The sequence below is a fragment of the Myotis yumanensis genome, unplaced genomic scaffold (genome assembly GCF_028538775.1).
Source record: "Myotis yumanensis isolate MYYU_CA2020_CCGP unplaced genomic scaffold, mMyoYum1.0.hap1 SCAF_22, whole genome shotgun sequence".
NCBI classification, from domain to species: Eukaryota; Metazoa; Chordata; class Mammalia; order Chiroptera; family Vespertilionidae; genus Myotis; species Myotis yumanensis.
In genome coordinates, this window is record NW_027223773.1 from 9,465,057 (window position 1) to 9,490,475 (window position 25,419).

The 25,419-nt window shown below is 40.6% G+C and overlaps 1 protein-coding gene across 1 annotated transcript in view; it reads left to right on the forward strand.

The window, feature by feature from the left end:
• Positions 1-235: 235 nt before the first annotated feature.
• Positions 236-25,419, forward strand: part of USH2A (usherin) — a 398,687-nt gene continuing 373,503 nt past the window's right edge. The window contains 3 exon segments of the mRNA XM_070401429.1: positions 236-720; positions 4,791-4,956; positions 25,233-25,365. Coding sequence (XP_070257530.1) covers positions 236-720; positions 4,791-4,956; positions 25,233-25,365 — 784 coding nt within the window.

The window sequence follows — 25,419 nt, forward strand, 5'->3', positions numbered from 1 at the left end:
TGTCACCTGACACTCTGCTTCTGGTTCCCAGACACCAGCTGCTCCCCATGCCTTGCCCATCGCCCGGGACGTCCGTGGTGTTACCTCGGGGTGAAACCGCCTCTGTATTTTCCCGAAAAAGCAGGATCTCCAGGCTCCTTAATGCGCCCGGCGTTGGTGTGTTGCTGGCGAGCGGCGTTGGCCTCGTGACTTATGTAGAGATGCTCTGTCGGGACGAGGATGCTTTTCTGTAAACATGAATGGCCTGGCTCTCTCCCTGAGCTGGGGCCTCTTGTTGCACATCACGGAGACCTTGATCGTGGCCTATTTTGCGCTCATCTCCTGGGCTGACTCGCAGGGCCTCTTCCCGAGGCTGGAGAATGTGGGAGCCTTCAAGACTGTGACCGTCGTGCCAACCCACGCCACGTGCGGAATCCCAGACCACAGCACGTTTTGCCATAGCTCTGCGGTCGCCGAAAGTCTCCAGTCCTGCACCCAGAGGCTTTGCGTTCAGGATTGCCCCCACAGATCTGCACCCCCAGCCTACACAGCCCTCTTCTCCGCAGGCCTGGGGGGCTGCGTGGCTGCAGACACGCAGGATCTGCGCCCCGATTCCCCTCAAAATTCCACAAGTTTTATGTTCGGAAATCACACGAGCTGCATTTCTTCTCCTCCTCCTCCGAGGCTGGCGGCATCATTTACGTTGGCTGTGTGGTTGAAACCCGAGCGGGAAGGTGTAATGTAAGTAGTCGAGTGAGTGTACGCTTTCCTGGGAGCCTGAAAAATCAGTTGTAGCCAAGATGCTTACAACTGGAATTCCAGACCAGAAATGAAAGCTCAAGCTGTGAAACCCAGGCCTTTGAAGCTCAACTCCGAGGGTAGTCTTTTCTACTCCAGAGTACACTGCAAACATTTCCCCTAAATTTAACAAGTGCTATCTCCTTTCTATAATGAAGTGAGGCCTCTGAAAAGCATATGTTAAAATGGTTCATTGCAGGCAGTCATGTTTACACACCTGACTCCTGGGTTTCCTGGTAGTTCATTTAGCTCCACCTTCGTCTTAGCCGTCAGAGCAGATTCAGGCTCAGTGAGTTTTAGGACATGGGGGCTGGTAGTACAAAGAATTGATATTTTCAAAGTTTTAGTCGAAGTTTGCATAAGTAATCTGCTCCTACTAGAGTATGAACTTGTCATTAGGCAGGTAGCTGTCTGAGAGCTTAGTGCTTTAGGGATCTGTGTGTGTTTCCCGTATCCTGGCTTTCCCAAGAGAAGTTTGTTTGACTCATGGGAAATGCCCAGTGTTAGGAGTTGAATAAATGAATAATCCTCCATCCTTGAAAAAGGCATAACTTTTGGCCCTTTACCTTGTGGAGTTCTCATCTCTTAGGAAATATGTAGGGAAGCATGAAAGATTCTCAAAGCTATTATGTCGTGGATCCCAGTAGAGATGCCTTCAGTGAGTTTGGAGTGGGGCTTCCTTAACCTCATGCCTTATCAGTTCATATGATCACATGCTTTTCATCCTGTAATAGCCTCTAAAACTGACATCTAATGTGTTTTCCTAAGTGTCTAGAGCCAGTCTGGAAATTGGAATAAGTAGGACAGTCTGGAGGCCTGTTTTCTTTTGTCTTCCCGTAGGACAGTGGTTCTCAACCTTCTGGCCCTTTAAATACAGTTCCTCATGTTGTGACCCAACCATAAAATTATTTCATTGCTACTTCATAACTGTAATGTTGCTACTGTTATGAATCATAATGTAAATATCTGATATGCAGGATCGTCCTTGGCGACCCCTGTGAAAGGGTCGTTTGACCGCCAAAGGGGTCGTGACCCACAGGTTGAGAACCGCTGCTGTAGGGCCTTTGTCTCTTCCCCATGTGATCTTTTCATTGTGTGAGACTGTTCCCATGTGACCTTTTCATTGTGTGAGACTGTTGGCCAAATATCTAAAAACTTGGGAAATAAACCAGATAATTCTTATAATCTCGTAAACAAATAGGCTTTAGATGTCTTGGGTGTTTGGTTTTAATTTGCCAAGTGAAAGTTGGTATATTTTCATTAAAAAAAATTTGGGAGTGAAAATCATCAGAAACCATCATCTCAATTTCTGTGTCACCCTAAAAGAAAACCCTGCTTTCTTACTATTTGAAATGTCAGTAAGTCCAGACAACTCCATTTATGTAACTAGAGTACCATCGTTAAAAACGATCTCTTGACAAGTATGAGTAGGACAAAGTATTTTTTTTCCAAAGGATATATCTGTACCAAACCCATCTCCTATTGGCATCACTTTTGTATAAATAAGACAGAGGAGTATTTATAGAGGCCATAGCACATGGCTTACAGTTTTGGGAGTTCTACGCATCAAGGTCATTTCCATTCTCAAAATGAAAATACTTATGGGAATTGGGGAAATTTCGGAGTGGTTGCACTAGATAAGTAAAACAAACAAAACTCGGATTATCCAGTTATTGTTTATCCAGGAGCAGAATAAATCCAGTTCCTAAATATTTTGCTACCTGCCTTCCTCTCACATTCATTATCTACTAAAGCTTGTATGTTTACAAGCAAACAGAATAGCAAGGAAGATAATAACATATTAAGAAATGCATTTTCAGTAAGCTTGGGGAAATAAGCCTGCATTGGGTAAGTTCATCTTTGAGTAATGGTCAAATGCTAACGTGTAGATTGAAACTCAAGAAAAAGGAATAGAGGCAGTTTTTTTCTTAGATTGTTTAAGACCTGGAATCATAGAATAAAGAGAGACTCTTTTATTTCCAGTGACTTAGAAATAACCACCCAGTGAAGGGTTAAACAAATCATAGTAGAATTTCTATAAAACCTTATTTCTACTTTATATAAGACATTGTATCAACTTAATCTATTTGCCCCAAATATATATTTACTCTCTTAACTTTATCACCAAATATATGTACAAAATATTATAAGATAATGGCAGTAAAATAGTGACTATTAAGTGTTCTCTAAGCTTACTCTTATGTCTAAACTCTAGGAAATAATAAATGCAAGTGAGAAGGAATAGTTTGTGAAAAGTGTGCTATTTAAGGAATGTTTTAAAACATCTGTAGCAGGAATTCTTGGTTGGCCCAATCTCCCATTTGCCCCTTCAATCTTTAACGTATCTCAGAAAACTCATGATCTTAAGGGAAGACAGATTGATCAGTGTTATTAGAGAGGAGGCACCATGTGTTAAGTGAGCTCAAAGGAAGACCCCTTCTACAGTCTTGACCTGGGAGGGCTCAGGCATGACTATGGAGATGTCCAGGCGAGTGGGAGGCAGCTGCATGAAGAAAGGGACCCAGACTCTTCCATTACCTGATGAATTCTCCTACCTGGGTGTACCACCTTCTTGAGTTCTCATATGTGAGATGCAAGCTGCTGACCATCTTCAACAGCTAGTCATTCCAGGAGATGTTGATGGCTACTGTCAGTGACATTGCTCTTTATTTATTTATTTTTAAATGCATTTTTATTGATTACAGAGAGGAAGGGAGAGGGAGAGAGGAATAGAAACATCAATGATGAGAGAGAATCATTGACCGGCTGCCTCCTACAAGCTCCCTATTGGGAATTGAGCCCACAACCTGGGCATATGCCCTGACCAGGAATCGAACTGTGACTTCCTGGTTCATAGTTTGAAGCTCAAACACTGAGCCACCCTGGCCAGGTGTGATATTGCTCTTTAAACAGAAGATCTTTGGGAATAATCCACTTAGAAGGCAACTAGCAAGCATTCATAATCTGTCTTCTGCTAAAAAGTTGACTTGCTGAGGTTGAAATATGATAGAGAGGAATGGGGCTTAAGTGGACCCAGAATGGCCAGAAATACACAATGATATAATTAATATAAAAAAATTATATTGAACATAAGCCAATATAGAAAATAACAATGATGAAATATAAAAATACCAAAACCTATATAAAGGGATGGGAATAGAGTATCACTGTGATTAGGAAAGAAGTGATTTAAAAATAATAATAATTTGATAACCAGCCTGAATGAAGACTAAATATTTTCTGAAAATTCTATTTAACAGACTATTATTTCACTATGTTCTCCAAATATTGGATGATCCTTCATCCAAGGTCAGTGCCTCGGGCTGTGTGGTCAGGGTCAGCCGGCCAGTCATCTTACAGACACCAGCTTTGGCTTCTGGCCGGTGGCCAACAAGGAGGTAAAGACTGTAATGGTCAGTTCTCCATTTCACCGTGGGAATTAAACAGAGCTGTTTAGCCCGGCATCAACCTATGAACCAGGAAGTCACAGTTTGATTCCCCGTCACGGCACATGCCTGGGGTGCGGGCTTGATCCCCAGTAGCACAAGGCAGCCGATCAATGATTCTCTCTCATCATTGATGTTTCTTTCTCTCTCTCCTTCCTTCCTCTCTGAAATTAATGAAAATATATTAAAAATAAATGGAGCTGTTTAGAGCCCTCTATGGATAGTAAATTTTCTTTACATTAAGAAAAAGAAAAGATGTGCACTGGTGACTCAATACCCAGGATATGATTGTGCTGCTGCTTATAAAAGAAATGGCAGAGGAACTAATGAACCCAGCAGCTGAATGTTAGTTTTTGCAGGATGATTTAGCCACTTCTGTTTGCAAAGTGAATGTCTAATAAAGGGTGCTGAGGTTCTGAGGGATATATTATCAGTAAGAACTCTATTTTTTTTAATTGAAATGAGAGGGCTTCTTATTCGGAATAAAGCTTGCTCTGAAAATGTGCGATGCCGTAGCCTGTCTTTTGGACGGATGCTGACCTTTTTTCTCTCTGGTTGCTTCCCAAGGTGTATTATAGAGAAGATGGCGCACGGGCAGATTGTGTTCAAACTTACAGTATCGGAGGAAGAAACCACGTTTTATTATCGCACAGTAAATGGTTTGCAGCCTCCAATAAAAGTAATGACACTGGGGAGAATTCTTGTGAAGAAATGGATCCATCTGAGTGTGCAGGTGAGTAAAATAAAACATATTTAACATTTGGTTAAACATACCAATCTGTCTTCCTTTCTCTCCTTTCAATGGCATCTTCCCCACAGGATCTGAAGCGGGTTCTTTTTAGCTTTCAAGCATGTGCAAATGACGACTCAAGAGAATCGGTATTTAAATGACCTAATGATGCATCTCTTGATAGACCAGCATTGTCCCCTCAAAATTGCTGGGAAAACTCCCACAGAAGCTTAGGACAATGCTATCTCGAGTAATAATACCCTCATGAAATTTTTGTTGCCTTTGGTTGGTATATTTTCTCTTGTTCAGAAATGCGTGAGGGCTTTTGGTGTCTAGAAGTAACGTTACTGGCCGCGGCAGTGTGGGAAGCCCTGCCTGGCTTTCGCAGCTGCCTTTTGCAGATAGCATCTGATGATGGGAATAAAATTTGGCTGTTGCATTAAAATGCTGACCTTAGGACTAATGAACTTGACACATAAGACACTCGGAAGGTGTTATATGATTACTTTAGTTGTCAGCCACAGTTTGTATTAACCTTAGAAGCTGCTAAAGGCTGAGAGAACTGTGAGATGTCTGTTAGTGTATGGTTCCTGGAAGAGACAGGGTTTATCCTTTCGTGTCTGCAGGGCACTGGCTGGGCCCGTGTGGCTAAGAGTCAGCCTTGCCTCTCATGGCAGAGGTACTGCATGTGCAGTTCTCAGCATATGTTCCCATCGGGGCATCCGGACAGTGGTCCTTTTGAACTGCATTTGCACCAGGAGGTATATATATATCCCCGTTTTTAAAATAAGAATAATATTTGATTTCTCGCATTTTTATTCCACCTAGCAGCAGGGAGCGAGTGGACTTCCTTAGGCCCTTGAGGATTGTGGTTTGGGTTTTAGAGTCTGTTTCAGCATAGAAATTGTTCTTGGTGATATACGTACACTTTGTACATATCTTTGTTGTGCCTGGTTGTAAATGATATCATGCCATGTATTTGCATAGCTGTGCATGAAAAGCCTTGGGAAGAATGTTTAAAATAGCAATACAGAGAGGCCACAATGGTTGATTTCTATAGGGAGGTATTGGTGAAGTGATAGTCAATCAGCATGTCATGCCTTATCTACTCAGCTTTTAGTTAGGATGTGAGTTTAGCACATGCACTTGGCAGGGAGCCATATTTCTAGGCCATCAGCGTTGAAAGGACCTGCAAAGGGGTGGTCATGTCTGATCCCAGGTTAGGACTGTAGAGCAGATGGGTTCAGTTTGTCAGAGCTTACCTCTCAGTGTTCAGTAGTTAGCAGAGAGGGGCCTAATCTGTCCTATATCTCCAAATGGTCCATTCTAGCCACTGACTAGTACCACAGGACTGGGTTATAGTGTGAAAAACATGCAAATAGAAACTTCCAAAGAAGGGGAATCTGCAGAAGATGTCAAATCAATATGTTTTCATATGTTGGTATCAACGATGATAAAAAAATTCTTTTGACTTGCCGTTAAAATGTTGTCTGGTCTGTGAGCCTGTGCCATGTGTTGGCAGCGGCGGTTGATTAAAAGCCATCTAAATGGGAAGGGGACCAGGACCGAGTCCCTCTCCTGGGAGTAAAAGGCTCTTAGAGTGCCTCTTGAGATCAGCATTATCTTCTCAATACACGTCAAATATGAGCCTTTCCTAGTTTAGGGAAAACTTCTTCATAAATCTTTAAATCTTACCCTTCTTTCAAGGAAAAGTTAAAGTACTTGTGATTTAATGAGTCCACTTTATTTCTTAACTGCCTGACTATCAAGAGAAAACTTGTCCTTTCCAATTTGTACACTTCTATTTATTTATTTTTACATGTTTTCCCCCATTCTAAATTTTATGTTAAAACTATACATCTAAACAGTCATGGACCATGAGAAAACCATGCAGATCAGCCATGTATTCATCTGGTCTTTATTGACAGATTCTGGGGTATCCCAGCATTATGAAAATCTTGATTCATTCAAATAAAAGTGAGAGCGAGCACAATTATTTATTCTTAATGGGAGATCTGCATAGGGTTTCTTTAGTGGCCACCAGTCTGAATATTTTGAAGATATTGTGAAATTTATAGTAATTCATTTCATAGGCATTGAATAAGGAATGTGCTCATTCCTACAATGTTATAAAAAGAGTAGGACGGATGCAAGATTAGGAGTAGGGAAACCTGAGGCGGGTCCCCATACTGTGCAGTCCTAAGAAATTCTCTTGACTCGGTTTCTGTGCTAATGTAATAAGGGGATTGGACTGGACGGACTAAACAAGGCTTCCTTGACTTTTACATAAAGACACAAGGGACTGTGGAGTGAGGCACAGTTTATGGAAGCGTGGAAAGCTGCTGGGCAGGGTGTCTGGGTGTAAGCGACAGCGAGCTCCGCATGCAGCCCACACCAGGCTGGTGCTGTTTTCTGCTTTCCCATGCTCTCTGGTATTTACACAGAAACATTGTTTGGAGTAGATTTTATGGCCCAGATATGGGCAAAGGCAGCTTGTCATCGTTTCACCGTAGAACTGCAAAGAATATATTTTCATATGAAATGTAACTCACTGTTGCTTTATTATGTAGCATATGCACTTCCTGTTTGATTTGGGGATTAGAGACTTTCACCATCGCTGGGCATGGGCTAGGACACATAATTGATAGTCTGGGTTTAGTCAAATTGCGAATTGTAAGTCAGTAATTAATGTGTATGCATATTTTTACTTATGCTCCAATGTGTCCACAAGTCAATCAATTTATATGGGGTGTGTGTGTGTGTGTGTGTGTGTGTGTGTAAAAGAAAACACATCTTTACTCATGGAATTGGCTCAGAAACCTAAATTTAACTTACAGAGACTTGATGACATAAAATTAATGGACAGATTTGACCATATACCTTACCTCAGAAAGTTCACTCCATATCAGCTTTCTGTCAGCAAAACCAGAATTCTAATTTTCCAAATTTGGAAAAAGAAATGATTTTTTAAACTAATTAGATCCCTTGGCAAAAAAAAAAAAAAAGGTGCCAGGGAGAGCCAGAGATTCTGAGCATTGAAAGTCTAATTTCCTAAACAAAAATGCGGAGGTTACAGTAATGGACCTAACAGCATCGGGAAGACTCCACCTGTTGGAATATGATTAGTTTTTAAATTAATATTCATTCAGAGACTTGAATCTGATGTGATTGCCAATTTAAATTTCACTTTGGGCTTTAATATATTGGTTATTTCAATTGATATCAAGCTGAAATTCGTTATGTCGTATTTTTTTGTCCTAAAACTTGAAAAAATCAATTCAATCTTTTTATTATCAAACAGGGAACACTGCTTGCATTGGCTGATATTTTTAAGCCCAGTTTTTGTATTACTTCAGTATATGCTGTCCATATTAAAGAGATCTGTTTTGATTTTCTTTTTTTAAAATGGTTTGAAATACATAAGAGATGACACTTGAGCAGTTTGTTATGTGTTGGTTGAAAAAAGAAAGCAGCTTAGAAGTATATTATATTTAATTGCATATCATTTAAAAGTAAAACCTCAGCGTATCCTATGAAAATACTGTTTTCTCCTAAGTAGTTCCACACATTTTATGGGATATGTAGCATCAAAGAATCATCAGTATGGTAACCTTATTGTAATTATGCTGAAATGCAGTAAAACAATTACTAAAATTAGAAACTGATAGATCCTGCAAATGTGGAAATAAGAAAGGGTTTAGCAGTGGGTTTGATCACATTCCCTGTGCTATTCTGAAGGCTACTTGATACACTGCCAATTCAAGAGCCACAGATGATTCTAACTACAGTAACATAAAAAAAAGAGCAGTTCTGATTTGTTACAAAGAAGGCAGAAATGCATGGGTAAATAAAGTTTTGGGGATCAATAGATGAAGCACAGGAGTTTCATAATTGTAGTTCATGAAATATGTTCTTTTGATTTATGTATTCAATCTGAAAAAGGAAAACTATTGATAGTTCTGGAGAAAAAGAAAATGCAATTTAACCAACATTTGTTAGAATAGATAAACCAAGTCTCTCAATTAATCTCTGCAGTATATGCCCAGGTGCACACTTTGTAAAAATATTTCCATGTCTCTATTGATTGGGGGATCATAAAACGTCCATGCAGCCTTCAGTGAGCAGTGTGTCCTGGGATTCCCATGGGAACACCACGTCAGCCCCCACCCCGTGAAAAATCCAATCCCTATCGTAGCATTAATACTGTTCATTGCTTTTAACTATAACTCTGTGTATGTGTCTGTATTTGTAAAACATTGTTAATTTGTGCAAAGCCTTCTGTGTGTACCCTGCCAGCTTAATATCACCCAAGTCAGTTGAATAGCTTTAATTATGCACAATAAGTAAAGATCAATAGACTTTAACAACGCTTTTCACAATAATCAGTTAAAAATAATGATGATAACAGCTGCCATTATCGAGTACTGATTATATGCACCTTATTAAACATCGTAATGCTTAATTTTCAAATGTTAATGATAGTTCTGTGACATTGGCGTATATTTTCCCCATTACAGAGATGAGAACAGTGAGCCTCTGGGAGGTTCAATTATCTGCCTAAATTTAGCCTCAAGTCTCTGTGCACAATTCCAGCTGACCTGTAACTGAAAAAAAATACTAAAGTGCCATGAACCTTGGTCACCAAGATTTATCAACAATTCCTTTGCCCTCAATCTCCACCTTTCTCCCACCAGCAAGTCCTTGGATTTCAATTCCTAAGCAGCTCTCGGAGCTGCCCACTTCTCTGCATACCTCCCATGGCCACTGCCGTGCAAGGCGGCCATATCTCAGTGGGGCCCTGAGAGTGACATAACGACCCTTTAGTTTTGACCTCATATAAATTGTTTTTCTTCACGGCAACCAAAATGGTCTTCAGGACAGGTAATCTGCTCAGGTCATACCTTTTCCCTCCTCCGCCTCCCTCCCCATATCCTGTTCCTGCATGAAACCTTTCAGTAAGTCCCATGGAAACATTCTAACATGGCCACCACTGCTTTTTAAAAGATAGCATCTTCCACCTGGCCAGTGTGGCTCAGTGGTTCCCTGTAGAATAACTACCCAGGCCAGCAAGGCGTGTCCTTTACTGTCTGAGGTTATGGTCAGTACTGCAATTGGCAGGGAGCCTTGCCTTTCGGGGGGAGAAGGAGGGAGGGGGCAAGCAGAGGATTAATTCTCAATTATAAATACAGATTTGATGCAAGGGCAGCATTGAACTTGGCATCAGCATGTCAATATCTTAGCTAATTTCCAGGGCCATGAACACGTCAGGGGAAAGAGAAATTGTTGATGTTTCATAGGAAACAGTTCTGGAGCAAGGGGAAATCGCACAGTTTGTGCTCTTTTACATGTCGATTCTATTAATCTCGGCAGGTATATGTTCCCGAAGCCACTTGATAATTGAAAAGATGCTTGTGAACCCTCAAGATGTGTCTCTCTCCATGTCACAAGCACCACGGCCTTGGCTGACACCTGATTTGTGAATGGGGGAAGCTAGTCATTATGATGCAGAGGCAGTTGTCTCTATTTGCAGAGCCCCTCGCGAGGAGTTCCTCCTGTTACCATATGTAGTTTGACGTTCATTTGTACCATGTGTAACTGGCTCATGTAGTGATTAAAATAATAAGCAATGCTTGATCATGTTTAAAATAAATACCAAGGATAAATTCTTCTATTAATTAGTGAGAGCTTATCCAAATTAGCATCTGTAATTATGAACTCTTGTTAATTTTTGTTGCAACCTATTGGATATCCTGGGATAAATCATTAACGCTAGTGTAACTGAGCATTAATGATAGCTGGCTTAATTTTTAAGTATAGTGATACCCACTCATCCTAATAGTGATACATTTTAGATACTATATCAAACAGCATCATAGAAGATGCACATGGAAATTTAGCATAAATGAAAAGGTGTTAGGTTTGCTTATTGAGCCACGTAAAAAACCCAGAATGTGTCCTTCGCAGGCAGAGTTTGATTCAAGCTTTCCTTGTACTCTGACTTAGTTTTGTACGGCTTCCTGTTTCCTGAAGTCCCATGACATATCTTTCTATTGAAAATATTCTCCCAGTCTATAGCTTGTCTTCTTTATTTTATTTTATTTTTGTTAATCCTCATTCAAGGATATTTTCCATTGATTTTTAGAGAGAGTAGAAAGGAGAGGGAGAGACAGAGAGAGAAACATTGATGTGAGAGAGACACTTACTAGTTGCCACCCGCACACGCCCCAACCAGGGCCCAGGAGGATGGAGCCTGCAACCAAGGTACATGCCCTTGACTGGAATGGAACCTGTGACCCTTCAGTCTGCAGGCCAGTGCTCTATCCACTGAGCCAAACTGGCCAGGGCTGTCGCTTATTTTACTTCTCAACACTTCAGGATCAGATGTTTTCATCAGAGAGAGAGAGAGAGAGAGAGAGAGAGAGAGAGAGAGAGAGAGAAACTGATGTGGGCTTACTCCTTCAGGGTCAGAATCAGACCTGTGCGGTACTTTTTAATTTGCAAAGTTATAAAATTTAGTTTTGATCCATGAATTTTTTGATTACCACTTTCCATATGAAAAAAAACAAAAACTGTAAGATTGTTTTAACTTCAGAAGTAAGTGAAAAGTCAAGTGACCAGTGACCTAAAACCCTGGAAAAGCTAAACCTTAAGATGTTGAATCCTATTTAGTGTGTTCTGAATTCCAGCCCCTAGAATGTGCGTTGTCTTACTTAGGTACCTTGCAGAACTCTCATTTAATTCTTATCTTTTTAAAAAAATGTATTCTTTTAGTATTTTTGGATTTTTTTAAAATTACATTTTCAATTTAAATATTTGCTGGAAAATAATACTTTTTAAGAAAGAGGTAAATAAGGTTGTTAAGAAAATGTTTTCTTACCATATGGAGAAGCCTCTTTTTAATTCAATATTCTTTGGTGACACGAGCTACCACCAAATAGTAGAGGACCCACAGTGGGCTTAATGGAAGATCCTGTGCCACTGTGAGGACTGGCCAGGGTGTCTTCTGTGATTACATGGGAGGAGTTGAAGAGAACCTCTTGGCCAGTTCCCTAGTAAACAAGTCAAATCCTCTCGCCTAAGATGTTTGGCCTTTGTGAGTATAAAAGACCACCGACACCTACTATGCGCAGCACGTGTTATGAGGCCTTGAGGGCACTGAAGAGAGTGAAGGCAGAGCCCCTGGCCTCAAGAAAAGAAACCAGGTTGGAGGTTGGGTACAGATTTGAAGGAAATAATTTTTGAATAAAAGGAGAGATTTAAAAAAAAATCACAGACTTTATAGAACCAAAATTTTAGAATACGTAGAGAAGAGGAAAAAAGGGAAGACAAACCCTACTGAGCCTCCTTAGTGCATATATAATTCTGTCTACCACCCTCCTCTTTTTCAAGTTAACCTCACAGGACCATTTATTTCCCGTAGCTTCATAGGTCAAGGTCGGTCTTGAGGGAAGTACTGGAGAGTTGGTGAAAGAAGATGAAGAAGGTTGTTAAAGAAGGAACTAGCATGATAATTCAGGATCCTACTACATTCTGGATTGATTTTCTTTATTGTTGTGTTGTTTTTTATAAAGTAGAAAGCTTTGTACTTGTCTTTATTTCCTGTAAAGACCTATCCTTAACTATTTACTATCTCTTGGACTACAGCTCATAAGGGGACAGGCAGTACTTAGGTAACATTTAAAAAATTAACATATCAATGTCAGTCAGTTTCCTACTGAGTCCAGGGTTTTCCACGGATTATATTTAGGAGTTCCCTGTGCAGAAGGTACAGATGAGACTACTGAGTCATGGGGAGGGTGGGGCTATTTAACAGATGAGCAGTGTCACAAGCAGATGGGAAGTCAACACATTTTTCTTGGCGGAAGATAGGCGCTGACAGAAAAGGAATGACTGGGGATTCTGTTCAATACAGGATTAAGACCAAGGACGAGAGCACATGGGCACCCGCAGAATCTGCCCAAGAGGTCACAGCGCCTAAGGGAAGACAACTCTAAGCACGTCACTTAACCTCACCACCTTAGTCCTCTTGTTGGTCTAATGCAGTGCTTATGCAAACTCAAGACATGTCAGAAAATATCCGCAAGGCATTGTCTCAAATTGACCCTCTGGATTCCTCCATGCTGCCTGGCTATTATTTATTAAGATGTATCGGGGGCAAGTCTCAAATGGTAGGAGAGATAAAAGGCAGACCTGCTAAGTGAGGAAGTGGGGTTGAGCACAATGCCACAGAAACTCACACTAATCCAGGAGGACTCCACCTGCCAATCAAACCCATATTCACTTTAAAAAAAAACACAATTAATAATGGCTTGTTAACTGAGCAAGCTGGCAGATGTTGGGAGGAGAGAGATGCGATCTCAGGGCATCCATGACCAGGTGATGACTGACTGACCAATTTCAAAAGCTGCTATGAAGGATCGTCAAGTCCAGGTCCATGTGTGTTTTGATGATAGTTGCATCTATATTTAAAGCTTCTGTCACTGGAAGCACTCCTGGTGTTGTCAGGCTGTCTAGTGGGCTGGGCGAGCTGCAACTTCTCGCAATTGAATGTCAATAAGACCAGAGCAATTTTGGTTGATTCATAGCCCCAGCTTAAGCATATTCACTCGCACAGATTACATTTGACAGATAGTTACCTTCAGCTGAACTCGGTGGCGAGAAGCTTGGGCGTTCTCTTGACAGTGAGCTCTGAGTTGATGCCTAATGTTTATTTCATATTCTGTTTTTACCTTCCCTAATACGGCATGTGTAAATCTGTATTTAAATATATCCTCAGCTGATGTTTTCTCCAGCCCACTTGTTACCTCTGGACAGACTGTTGTAATGGCTCCATTTCATTGTTTTAAGAAAAATAACTTGCATGCAGTCTAGCTTTAATTTCACCAAACCCAATCAGTGGTGATTAATTTAAAGTGTTTCCTTGATAAGCAGTTGCAACACTATAGCGTGAAATTGCTCAAGTGAGGGGAGAATTCTTACATCTCTAAAAACTTAGTCTTTAAAATGGGGTGTGTAATTGTGAATAGCGAGAGTATGTCCATGTCTACTTGCCATATCGCTCTTTGTTTATCTTCTGTCGGCATTGAGGTCCCTCTGTTCTCCTCGAACCTTAGGGATAGAATTATCCATTTCAGGAACACTTACCCCTTTAAAATGAATATGGTTTTAAAAACATTCTGAAATGTTTTCATTGAACAATAACATACATATAACCCAATACACTTTAAAAAACAAAACAAAACCCACTGTTGCTGCCCAGCCAGTGTTGCTCAGTGGTTGAGCATTGACCCATGAACCAGGAGGTCATGGTTTGATTCCCAGTCAGGGCACATGCCCAGGTTTTGGGCTTAATCCCCAATAGGGGTGTGCAGGGGGCAGCCAATCAATGATTTTCATCATTGATGTTTCTATCTCTCTCTTCCTCTCCCTCCCTCTCTCTGAAATCAATAGAAACATATTTTACAAACAAATAAACTTGCTGTTTTTGAATATTTAGATTGGGAAAATAATTAAGACTTGGGGTTTTATGTTCAGGAAGAGGTGCACTTATGGTGTGAATTCAATCTTATGGTACTAAATTCTGAACTTTTCAGTTATGTTAAATTCATTAAGATTCTGGCTGGAAAATTTAAAGAACATAGAGATCTTATAACCTGATCCTAAGTTCTGTACAAATAACACTGCAAAGCTCTGGAATCCTTTATTTAACCCGATGAATGAGAGTTGTGTTTGCAACAGACTCACCCTTCCTTGAAGTAGTGATTTCAAAGCAAACCTGTTCTACTCATGCATTTCCATCTTTTCTAGAATCTGAGACTTTAAGACATCAAACAATTCAAATTATATAGTTTGCATTTCACACAGAAGAAACACTCATGCAAAAGTTGATAAAAATATATTAATTATTTTCTCCACATTACTGGTATACTTTCTCTGTCTCACTCTTTTCTAAAACTGACAGTCAATTTTTTTTCTCTTTTACTGACAGCTAGTAAATGTACTGACAGTTGAGAAATAAGATGTAAATGCAAGTCACTATTATTTTGTCCACCTGATACCTGAGCATTAGGTGGAAATGCTTGACTATATTTTAAAATAAAGACGAAATGATTTCCAATGGGTCTGATGGGAAGATATATAGAAAAACTGTTCTCTGTAAATAAAAATGTGTTAGAGGCAATATTTTAATGCATTTAGAAATATCATACTTTTCTCATTAGGGATGTGACTAGTATTTGCATTGAAGAAAATAGGGCAATTATTTAAGGTGTGCATTTACTTTCTGTTCCATTAGCTATAAATCTTTTCAGCATGAAATTAATGGAGAGTTTATAAATGGAGCAGAGGAAGCAGGTTAAGAACTTACTATCTGATTAAGAATTTTCTGATGAAATATTAGAACGAGGATTTAAATTGTTTTATGCTAATTAGAAAAGTCCTGTTTAGTAAATGTAACTCTTGAAGAAGTGCTAGCTAAGTCGTTGGGTGTGACAAGTTATCTGTTGGGAGAAGTATGTTGGGTTAACCTGGACTAACTAACTCTTTTATCACACAAGGACTAATTCCTTACTTCCATTAAAGAGTGATTTGCCATTTCCCTATGTTGTAACAGCTGAGTTATAAAACATAAGATTAGTGGTAGTGTTCATTTATGTATGACTTAAATGGTATTCACAGGATTTTATTTCATTTTTTCCCACCTCAATATTATCCGTATATATATATATGGGCAATGGGAGTAGAAGCCTTGGAATTTATTGATTTTAATATGCAATTAAAAACTGATCAATTTCATCAAGAAACTTGCCCTCATTTTACATATAATAGATGCTGAAAAAATGGGGCCTTAGTTCCTCTTAATTGTTTTTCTCTGCTTGTGTCTCTACTTCTTACATTCTTACCCTTGTACTGAATCACATATAGCTTTGTGAAAATTTGTCAGAGAAGATTCAAATAGATTTGTGTTTAAGCAGAGTGATTTCACTGTCCCTTTGATTGAAGAATACATTGGGAGGCAAGAACAGTCCTGCCTGATAAGTTACAAAAGGCAGGCATTCCCTCACAGAAAGAGCAGCAGGGGTTTCCCGGGGAGGGGCTTCAGCCAGTGGTGTCAGCTGCGTAGACGTTGCTGCGGACTGTGGAGCACTGTGTAGATAGATTGTAGCTGGGCTTGTCCTCCGTGTCACTCTTTGATTCCTCTCTCTGTTAACATGGCATTTGCATTCCGCTCTGCCTGAGAACCGGCCCGTGCAAATGCCTGGCGACAGGCTGGAAAGCTGCTTTCATGGAGGAAGTGAGGCGTTTTCTTGTTCACTATGTTCACAGTAAAAATGCATCCTCTGAGTCTTAAGTAACTGGGAATCCCTTTGTGCATTTGCAACTTCCATTTGAAGGCAAAATATGAAAGTACAAAGAAAGAGTGGGGCACTTTTTACATTACAAAACGACAAAAGCAACCAAGTTAGTTGGTTACTGTCAGCAAGAACCAAAAAGCAGCAGAACCAAAAGACCCAACTTTACTGGAAGGAGGAGATGCTTACGTATCACTTAGAGTGGTCACCTGAGAATGAAAAACATTTATAGAAAAATTATGTGATATTTATCTTTCTCTGACTGGCTTATTTCACTAGCATAATGCTCTCCAGGTCCATCCATGCTGTTGCAAATGGTAAAAGTTCCTTCCTTTTTACAGCAGCATAGTATTCCATTGTGTAGATGTACCACAGTTTTCTAATCCACTCATCTGCTGATGGGCACTTAGGCTGTTTCCAGATCTTAGCTATGGTGAATTGTGCTGCTATGAACATAGGGGGTGCATATGTCCTTTCTTATTGGTATTTCTGTTTTCTTGGAATATATTCCTAGAAACTAAGTAAGCCAGTCAGAGAAAGATAAATATCACAGGGTCTCACTCATTTGTGGAATATAACGAACAACATAAACTGATGAACGAAAACAGAACCAGAGTCGTAGAAGCATCGGATAGACTGTCCAACATATGAGGGAAGGTGGGGGATGAGGGGGTAAGAGATCAACCAAAGGACTTGTATGCATGCATATAAGCATAACCAATGGACACAGACTGGGGGCAGGGGGGTGAGGGCATATGCTGGGGGTTGGAGGCAGCCAGGGAGAGGTCAATGGGGGAAAAGGGAGACTTACGTAATACATTAAACAATAAAGAAATTTTAAAAAAGAAAAATTATGAATACTTTGCCGTACACTTATTTCATTGACTTCTCACCTTGGAGTCATACTTTGGGCATCCGTATCATACATGAAAGTTCAATTGTTTTTTGAAGAGAATAATGGTAATAATTATATTCCCTGAGTTGAATGTATAGAATTGTGTGTGTGTGTTTTTTTTTTTACTGTAAACAGCCAGGTAACTGGATCATGCCAGAAGGTAGTTAATTCTGGGCAAAGACTTTCCCCCTTTTCCCATAATGCTATTCGCTGACAGCTAGTTACTGTGTGACTCAGGCTTGATTCTCAGGAGATTTGGACAAAAGAGAAGGTCAGAGGGCCAGGAGAGCCTGATGGACTCAAGGAGACATTGGCGTTGGATTCTCACACCAGAATCTTGCCTCCTCATCCCTAATGCAGACAGTGTAATAACAGGGGAGAGGGAAGAGGGAGGGAGGGCGGAGACGTCCTTTCAGGTTCCATGTTCAAATAAGGTCCTTCACTTCTGTCTCTGTTAGCACAGGGCATTGGAAACCCTGTGGCACATTTTGAAAGTGTTGCTTTAAAACAGACTTTAACACTTGAGGATCTGCACAGGGTCTTGTTGCGTGCTGAATAGATCCTGCGTCTGCCTGCTGAAGTCTCTGCCCGGACAGCATCTGCCTCAGTAACTGCTAACATGCTTCGGCCCGCCTGGAGACTGCAGGCTGGACTCCCACCACTCTTATACCCAAAACTCCTGGTCTCATCTATAATAATCTATAATAATAAGAGCATAATATGCTAATTAGACTCAACATCCTTCCGGACGAAGCCGGGGCTGCTAGGGAAGCCCGGGTCCCGAGTGCCTGCCAGAGGCCAGAGGGAAGCCCAGGTCCTGGGTGCCAGAGGGAAGCCAGTGCCGGCAGCCGGGGGAAGGAAGGCCTACTCTTGCACGAATTTCGTGCATCAGGCCTCTAGTAATTATATAATGTTCCGTATCTGAAGAAAATCGCCTAAATGGCATAATGTTGGTCTTGGGTAGTTTAATTTGCATGGGATACTCCATGTAGAAAAATGTGGTCTGCATTGAAGGACTTTTTTTTTTTTTTTTTAAATCAGGTCAGCTTTATCCAAGTAAATTTTGTCCAAGTAAATTGTGAAAATGGGAAGTAGAAACAAAGTCCTTAAAAAATGGATGCCAGAGCCTGACTGGTGTGGCTCAGTGGTTGAGCGCTGACTCATGAACCAAGAGGCCGCTGGTTCTGTTCCCAATCAGGGCACATGCTCAGGTTGTGGGCTCGATCCCCAGTAGGGGGCATGCAGGAGGCAGCTGATTGGTGATGTTTCTCTCTCATTAATGTTTCTATCTCTCCCATTCCCTTCCTTTCTCTCTATAATCAATGAAACATTTTCTTTAAAAAATGGATGTCAGAATTTGTTGTAACTGCTACATGTTATTGTTTTGAAAGCTTATTGCTTGAATCTGGTCATCTAATTGCTAGCACTACGTTCTTTAGATGGTAATGTGAATGTTTAAATTACCTCTTTTCTCCAAATCTTTGCCCAAATTGATGACACCATCTCAGGTTTTGTTGTTGTGAAGGGGATAAAAGAAAGGAAACGAACTGTTGGCAGGACTCCATTTCAACTTACAAATGACTCTCAGGATCTTTAAGACATCAGTCGAGTCCTGGCACGGGTTAGGTTTTGGACTGTTCGCAGAATGATTTCCTGTCCGTCCATCTACATGCTGAGACCTTGATTGATGACCCTCTGACGCGGGGTCAGGAGTGAGTGCACATCCTGGCAGGGCCTTGGCTCACTCCCTGGTAGTGGAAACAGAAACCCACCTTTATTATCCTTCTTCAGGCTGCAGTTGACTTAATTGTATGCAGCTTTATCACTACAATTTAAAGAGATTTAAACAACTGGCAAAGATTTGGGAAACAGTGGGAGAGGTGGTTTAAAATTCAGCACAGAGAGAATAATCAGCACAAATGAAAGACTTGGGATAACTTTGAAGCATCTTCCCATTTTCTTGTTTCTTGTGTCTCACCCTTTTCCTACAACTGACTTATTCTCTATCTTCTCCCACTTCCATACTTTACTGAGTTTAGATGAAAATTTAATGGGTTCCTAAAAGTTGCTACTATTACTCTTCCGGGAAATGAGGGAACAGCAGTGAACAACACAGCGAAAGAAAAGGAAAAACCTCTTTTTGTGGAGTATATATTCCGGGCAGGGAAAGGGGGCTAACAATAAAAAAGAAAAATAAATGAAATATGCAATGTGTTAGGTGTGGATAAAGAGGATACTTGCATAGGATAGGGGGTTAGCAAGGATCTCAGGCTGTAACATTAGATCGGGTAGCTAGGAGAGCTTCTGCTAAAGTGACATTTGAGAAAATATCTGGAGGAGGTGAAGGGATAAGCCAGCAAGTGTCTGTAGAAACAATGTCAATGAGTGGAACTAGAAAATACAAAGATTTGAGGGAAATAAGTGCCTGGAATATCTGAAGGTGGAAGTGTAGCCAGAACAGAGAGCATAGGCCATACTACTAGGAAATAAGCCGGAGGTAACAGGAGATGGACTGGGGAGGGCTCGTAGAACATTTTTTTTTTTTACTCTGGATGAGAACTCATTGGAGGTCTCTTTGCAAAGGACTGACATGCTCTCATTTTGTTTTAGCAAAGAACCCTCGGGCTGCTGTCTGGGGCTCACAGAGAGTATCTGGGAGGCTAGTTAGGCCAGTGCAAAAATCTAGGGGAGCAGGTGGTGGTGGTGCCGGCCAGGGTTGTAGCTGGCGAGGTGGTGAGCAGGGAGTGGATTTTGGATCTATTTTGAGAGTAGGACCTCTCCTCTGGATTTGCAGTATCTACAGAAAGTGATTCGGGTCTCTCCCTATCACCTAGGAAATGGACAGTAAATCAGACCATTGCCAGGTTTTCCATCATCTGTATGTGTAAAGTAATAGCCTTTCTTTTTTGAAGTAGAGAGAGGAAGAGAGGAATTTAATAGTTTGGGAAGAAGCGGTCATGAGAGTTTCATATCCCTCCAAGTCAGGACAAAGAAAACTACTTGCATCCCTCTATTGAATTTTTAGAGATTGATTACATTGGAGGCTTGCTGGTAGGAAGTTGTCATATATGGAGAGCTTGAATAGATACCTAGGGAGAACGGCAAACCCAGAGCATCATAGGCACTCGGAAAATGTAACGCACTTAGGCATAGATCACTGCCCGGGTCCGGCTTGTCTGAGTTGCTCAGAGAGGAAAAATCAGAAGTGTGTGTGTGTGTGGGGAGGGGGGGGGGGCGGGGTGCGTGGACAGGAGTCCTGGGAGATAGGGGCTCATGGGAAATGAAAAATAGAAACAAAAACAAGTAAGATACTTATTTGAGGACCATGTCTGTGTATGAAGACAATTTCCTATGCATCTTTCCTACAGTCAAAGAGAAAGAAGCTAAAAGCAGTTGTTCAGTGATTCAACGTAGTAATGAGGACATGTGCACATCTCAGATATTTGTGGGCAGCCCCTGTGATTAATTTCTGCCAAAGCAACCTTCCAGGATTAATTGCATCAACTGTGTTTTTTATATTATTTGTGTGTGTGTGTGTGTGTGTGTGTGTGTGTGTATATCCCACTCACTGCCACCACCTCTTCTATTAAGCCATATATATATACATATATATATATATATATATATACACACACACACACACACACACACATATATATACACACATACACACACACACACACACACACACACACATATATATATATGACTTAATAGTGGAAATGGAATAGAATGGAGGATTTATTTATAATTTAATAATTAGAGGAAGACTCATGTTAGTGAGGAGCAAGGTCACTCTGCAAAGGCAAAGAGTCCCCATGTGACATATTTCATCTCTTCAAAAATGGTGCCCTTTTATTGCTCAGAATTGTGACCTAGCGAAGATTGTGTTGGTGGTTTTATTTTTGGAGTATCAATTAGTCAATCAATCAGTTCGTAGTTATCGAGCATCTGCCCGGCACGTAGGGCACGCTCATCAAATTTGCAAATGACACAGATCAGGGTGGATGGTAAATACTCAGATGACAGACAGAGCGTTCAAAAAGATTTTGACAGCCCAGCGCGATGGGCTGGATGGAACAGGGTGAACTATAACGTGGGTAAATATAAAGCCCTGTCCTTGTCTCCAGAAAACTAGCTGCTGACAGACAGGGGACAGGGCGGGGCCGCCGTGCCTCAGCAGTGAAGTGAGGGAAAAAGACAGTATTTTAGCCAATCGTCAGCTCTACCTAATGTATCCCTTTGGGCTGTGTGATGTCATTGCCAAAAATCTCGCAGGCCATTTTGGATTAGATTAAGGCGATAATCCTGTTTTAATTTGGCAAGTCAGACCACACGTAGAGATTTGAGTATTTCTGGAGCCACATTTTAAGAGGAGAGAGACCCCAAACCATGCCATATTGATAACATTGCAGAAACTAAACACATATGTCCTGAAGACACGGGAGAAGGACATCTTTCTTTGCACCTGCACAGACTGTCATGGAAAAGGCATATGGATTGTTGGGTGAGATCCAAGTGGTTAGAGCCAGGGCTTATGCGTTGAAGTTACAAGGTGGCATCTTTCCGTTCATCTAGCACAGTAAGAGCTGTTCAAAGATGAAAGGGTTCCCCAAACCTGCAGAAGCAGAATACTGGAGCGATGGGACCTCCAGGTCCTCATTTTGGGGTAACAGCACTGCAGAGGGGCAGTCTGAGAAGCCTTACTCTGCTGTTTGATACAAACGGGCTCCTTGAGAGAAAGGATCATGATTTCATTCTCTTGGCCTAACTCATAGGGCCAATGTGGGTACGGGGTGGCCTCATTGAATTAAATGTAAGTTGGGAGGATACAGGTGAGAGGAAAACTATAAATGATTTCCCTGGCGAGGAAATCAGAGCACGTACTCTGCCAGGGTTTTCCCTGTCCATCAGCAGTTCCTCTTGGTGCTGGAGACCAGCAGGCGTAGAAAAGCAACAGAGATTTGACCTTGTGGTGGCACCGATGATGTGCACAGTGACTGTTGTACAGGTGGACTTGGTTGCATTTTTTCCCCTTGGTAGTTTCTCAGATATCTACTGTATGACTTTCTGGAATTGTGAATTACACTCACATAAGAATGGCCAGGAATTGTACTTTAAAAAATCTAATACACTCTTGTGCTCAAGTGAATGTGTATGTTCTATCACAGGGATACAAACTGGACCGACAAGGTTAAACTAAACTGTGAAACCCCGAGAGAATGAAGGAGTGAGAATGACCTGCTCCCCTATATCTTTATTTCCAGCGTGATTTTGGATTTCTTATGAAAGGTCTAAGGCTTTTCTGCAGCTGCTACTGATTCTACCACTTTATTCCTTCCGGCCACACCAAGGATCGTGGGTGAACTCCCCTAATTCTCACAGGGGCAGAGAATGAGATAGGTGGGAAAGGGCTTTCGCAAAGGGCTTCCTGTTCACAAATCAGGGATTCTATGGCATAGATTTCTATTCCCCTAAATAACTGGCAAGGGGGTCATCGGAATGAGCTATTGCAAAAAGCCACCTTCGCCTTCTCGGTTCTCCTGGGATGGGTCCCCGAACCAGAATTGCAAAGTCGTTCAGAGAATCTTGGCCTGTAACACACGGCACGGAGCACCAAAGAAGAGGTCATCCTACTTACAGCAAGGCACTCGGTAGGGGAAGGAACGGCGGCCCAGAGTGTCTTGGGATCATCCTTAATCATTTCTTAAGCACCAGGGAAGTGAAAACCTCCTCCTGGAATTCACTGCATGTGACACCGAATCCTTCCACTAAGCAAATATGTGATGAGTTGATAAAAAAGAAAAGAAAAAAAAAAGGAAGAAGAAGGTCCTGAACTCTTGACTGCAGATATAATACAGTGAACACAGAAAATCAAAAGCATGCTTTCTATCTGCCTCCAAATAAAGGTGCACTTAAACTTGTAAAAGACAACATTTCTATTTGAATGATATGACAGAACCGTCACAGGAGTGTTACCTGCCATAAAGCAAGCCGGAGAATTATTGCCTTTATTAGACCAGTGACACTGAGCTTTCGCCATACATTTCTAACTTCTGTCCCTCTACAGAGACAATTTTCTTTTCTTAAATAAACTGTCATGCTAGTGTTAATATATGGCCGGCGCGCTCATGCTCTGAGAATACTGCTGATATAAAACATGTATATGTTAGATTGGTAATAGTATCTTTAGTGTAGCTGACTAGAACAAATGGGTTTCCCTCATGGCTGTGCTAATGTGATAAAGGAAAATTGGCTGTTCATCAGCTTTTGGCTGGGCAGAGACAGTGGAGAGGGAACCACATTCTTTTTTATGCATTAATACCATCGAGAACTTTCCACGAGTGATATTTCATGTGCCCCGCGTGTTGCTCAAAGATGTTGTAAAACATGAGATAATGCTACAAATAACAAAGTAGAAAAGCCGGTATCTTTTATAATGATAACAGTCAAACACCAAATGACAGTAACAGGCTGTAAAAAATGGGATGCAAAAAAATTAAATAAATAAAAAGACAGTCCTTCTCCCTCAGCGGAGAGGTATACATCCAGACCCACAGGAGCTGGCGTGTGAGTGTGTCTAGGTCTTTATGTTAAAGCTTGTGTTACAATGAAGTAAAGGCAACATGGGGGAAGGGGGTTTAAGAAAGAAACTGGTATAAACGAAAGAGGTTGATAGAATGGAGAAAAGCCAGAGGAGAAAACTTTCTATAAATTAATATTACCAAGTAATTATTTTGTTAACGTTCAGATTTTTTGTTTGTTTTGTTTTGAAGAAAGAGGTTTGTTCAAAGGGTTCTTAAGGCAGTCACGTGATTTAAAGATGCTGGAGAATTACTTGTTTTCATCAGTTTTGTGGGGCCATTTTAATAGAATAGCATTTGAATGCTATGATTTGATATTTTTTTTATTAAAATGTTAGCCTCTAAACATTTCAACTGCAAGCCATTACATTTCTCTTTCTCTTTCCCGACCCCATCCACCTCACCAGCTTTTGTTTGCCAAGTCAGCTCCTGGGCTAATTAGAGTGTCAGTGATTCCTTTTACATTTAACTTAAAAGCACTTAAACAGGACTATTTGTAGAGACTAAAGTTGAGGTCAAAACAGCCTATCAGTTTATTTGGAAGGATGCAATCATTGAGGATTTTCTAGAGATATCATCTGTGAAGTAATCTGTATGAAACTGCATTGCTCCTCAGGGATCACTTTAAAACAAAAATTTCTTAAGGTTGAGTGGTGTGAATCAAGGGATCACCAGGCTAGAATCCCTGGAACAAACCTGCTGGCCACCTGTTTTTATAAAGTTTTACTGGGAGACACTGTGCTCAGTCATTGACGTGTGGTCTATGGCTGGATTCTTATTACAACCACAGAACTGAACAGTTGTGACCTGGATTGTTTGAGCCACAAAATCATTTGCTTGCAAATAAAAGAAAATTACTTTCTGGCTGTTTACAGAGGAAGTTTGCTCATGCCTGTGTAGAGAGTTATTAGGTTGCTAAAATAATTAGCCTAAAAAAAGATTGGCAAATTTATTTTTATTCTATATTGGGAGAGTACAGCTGAGAATTATTAACACCTGAGAAAGTAAATGTTTATATGAAGCATTTTGCATTAGCAACTTAAATTGAATCATATCTATGTCATATATCTATTTTTAGAATGTCTGGTTGTGACTATTTCTCACTTTTGTATTCATTTTTGTTTATTTTCAAATATGGCTATGCCACATTTAACCTAGTAATTAAAGAAACCACATATCTTCAAAAATTTATGAAAGCATGGCCGTCAGAGCTGTTAAATATATGGGACAGACAATTGTGTGAGCCTGTGAATACACTGGTAGGTACCATCACAGTCCAAAACCACAATATGTAGACATACATCATTGAGCCATTCAAATAAATTTTTGTCCTACCAACTGAAGAAAATTGAGAAATAGAAAATTAACTTGAGAAAGACTACTGAAATGTAGTTATCACAAAATTAAAGGATACGCCATTGAACTAATGATGGTGATACTTTCTTGCAGGTGCATCAGACAAAAATCAGTTTCTTCATCAATGGTTTGGAGGAGGACAGCACAGCTTTTGATGTGCAAACTCTAAGTGGTTCTATTATAGATTTTGCCTCTGGTGCTACGCAGATAGGACAGAGTTTAAATGGTAAGATTCTGCCTTCAGAAAATTATTTATTTGATTGTATTGTTACTGTGTCAA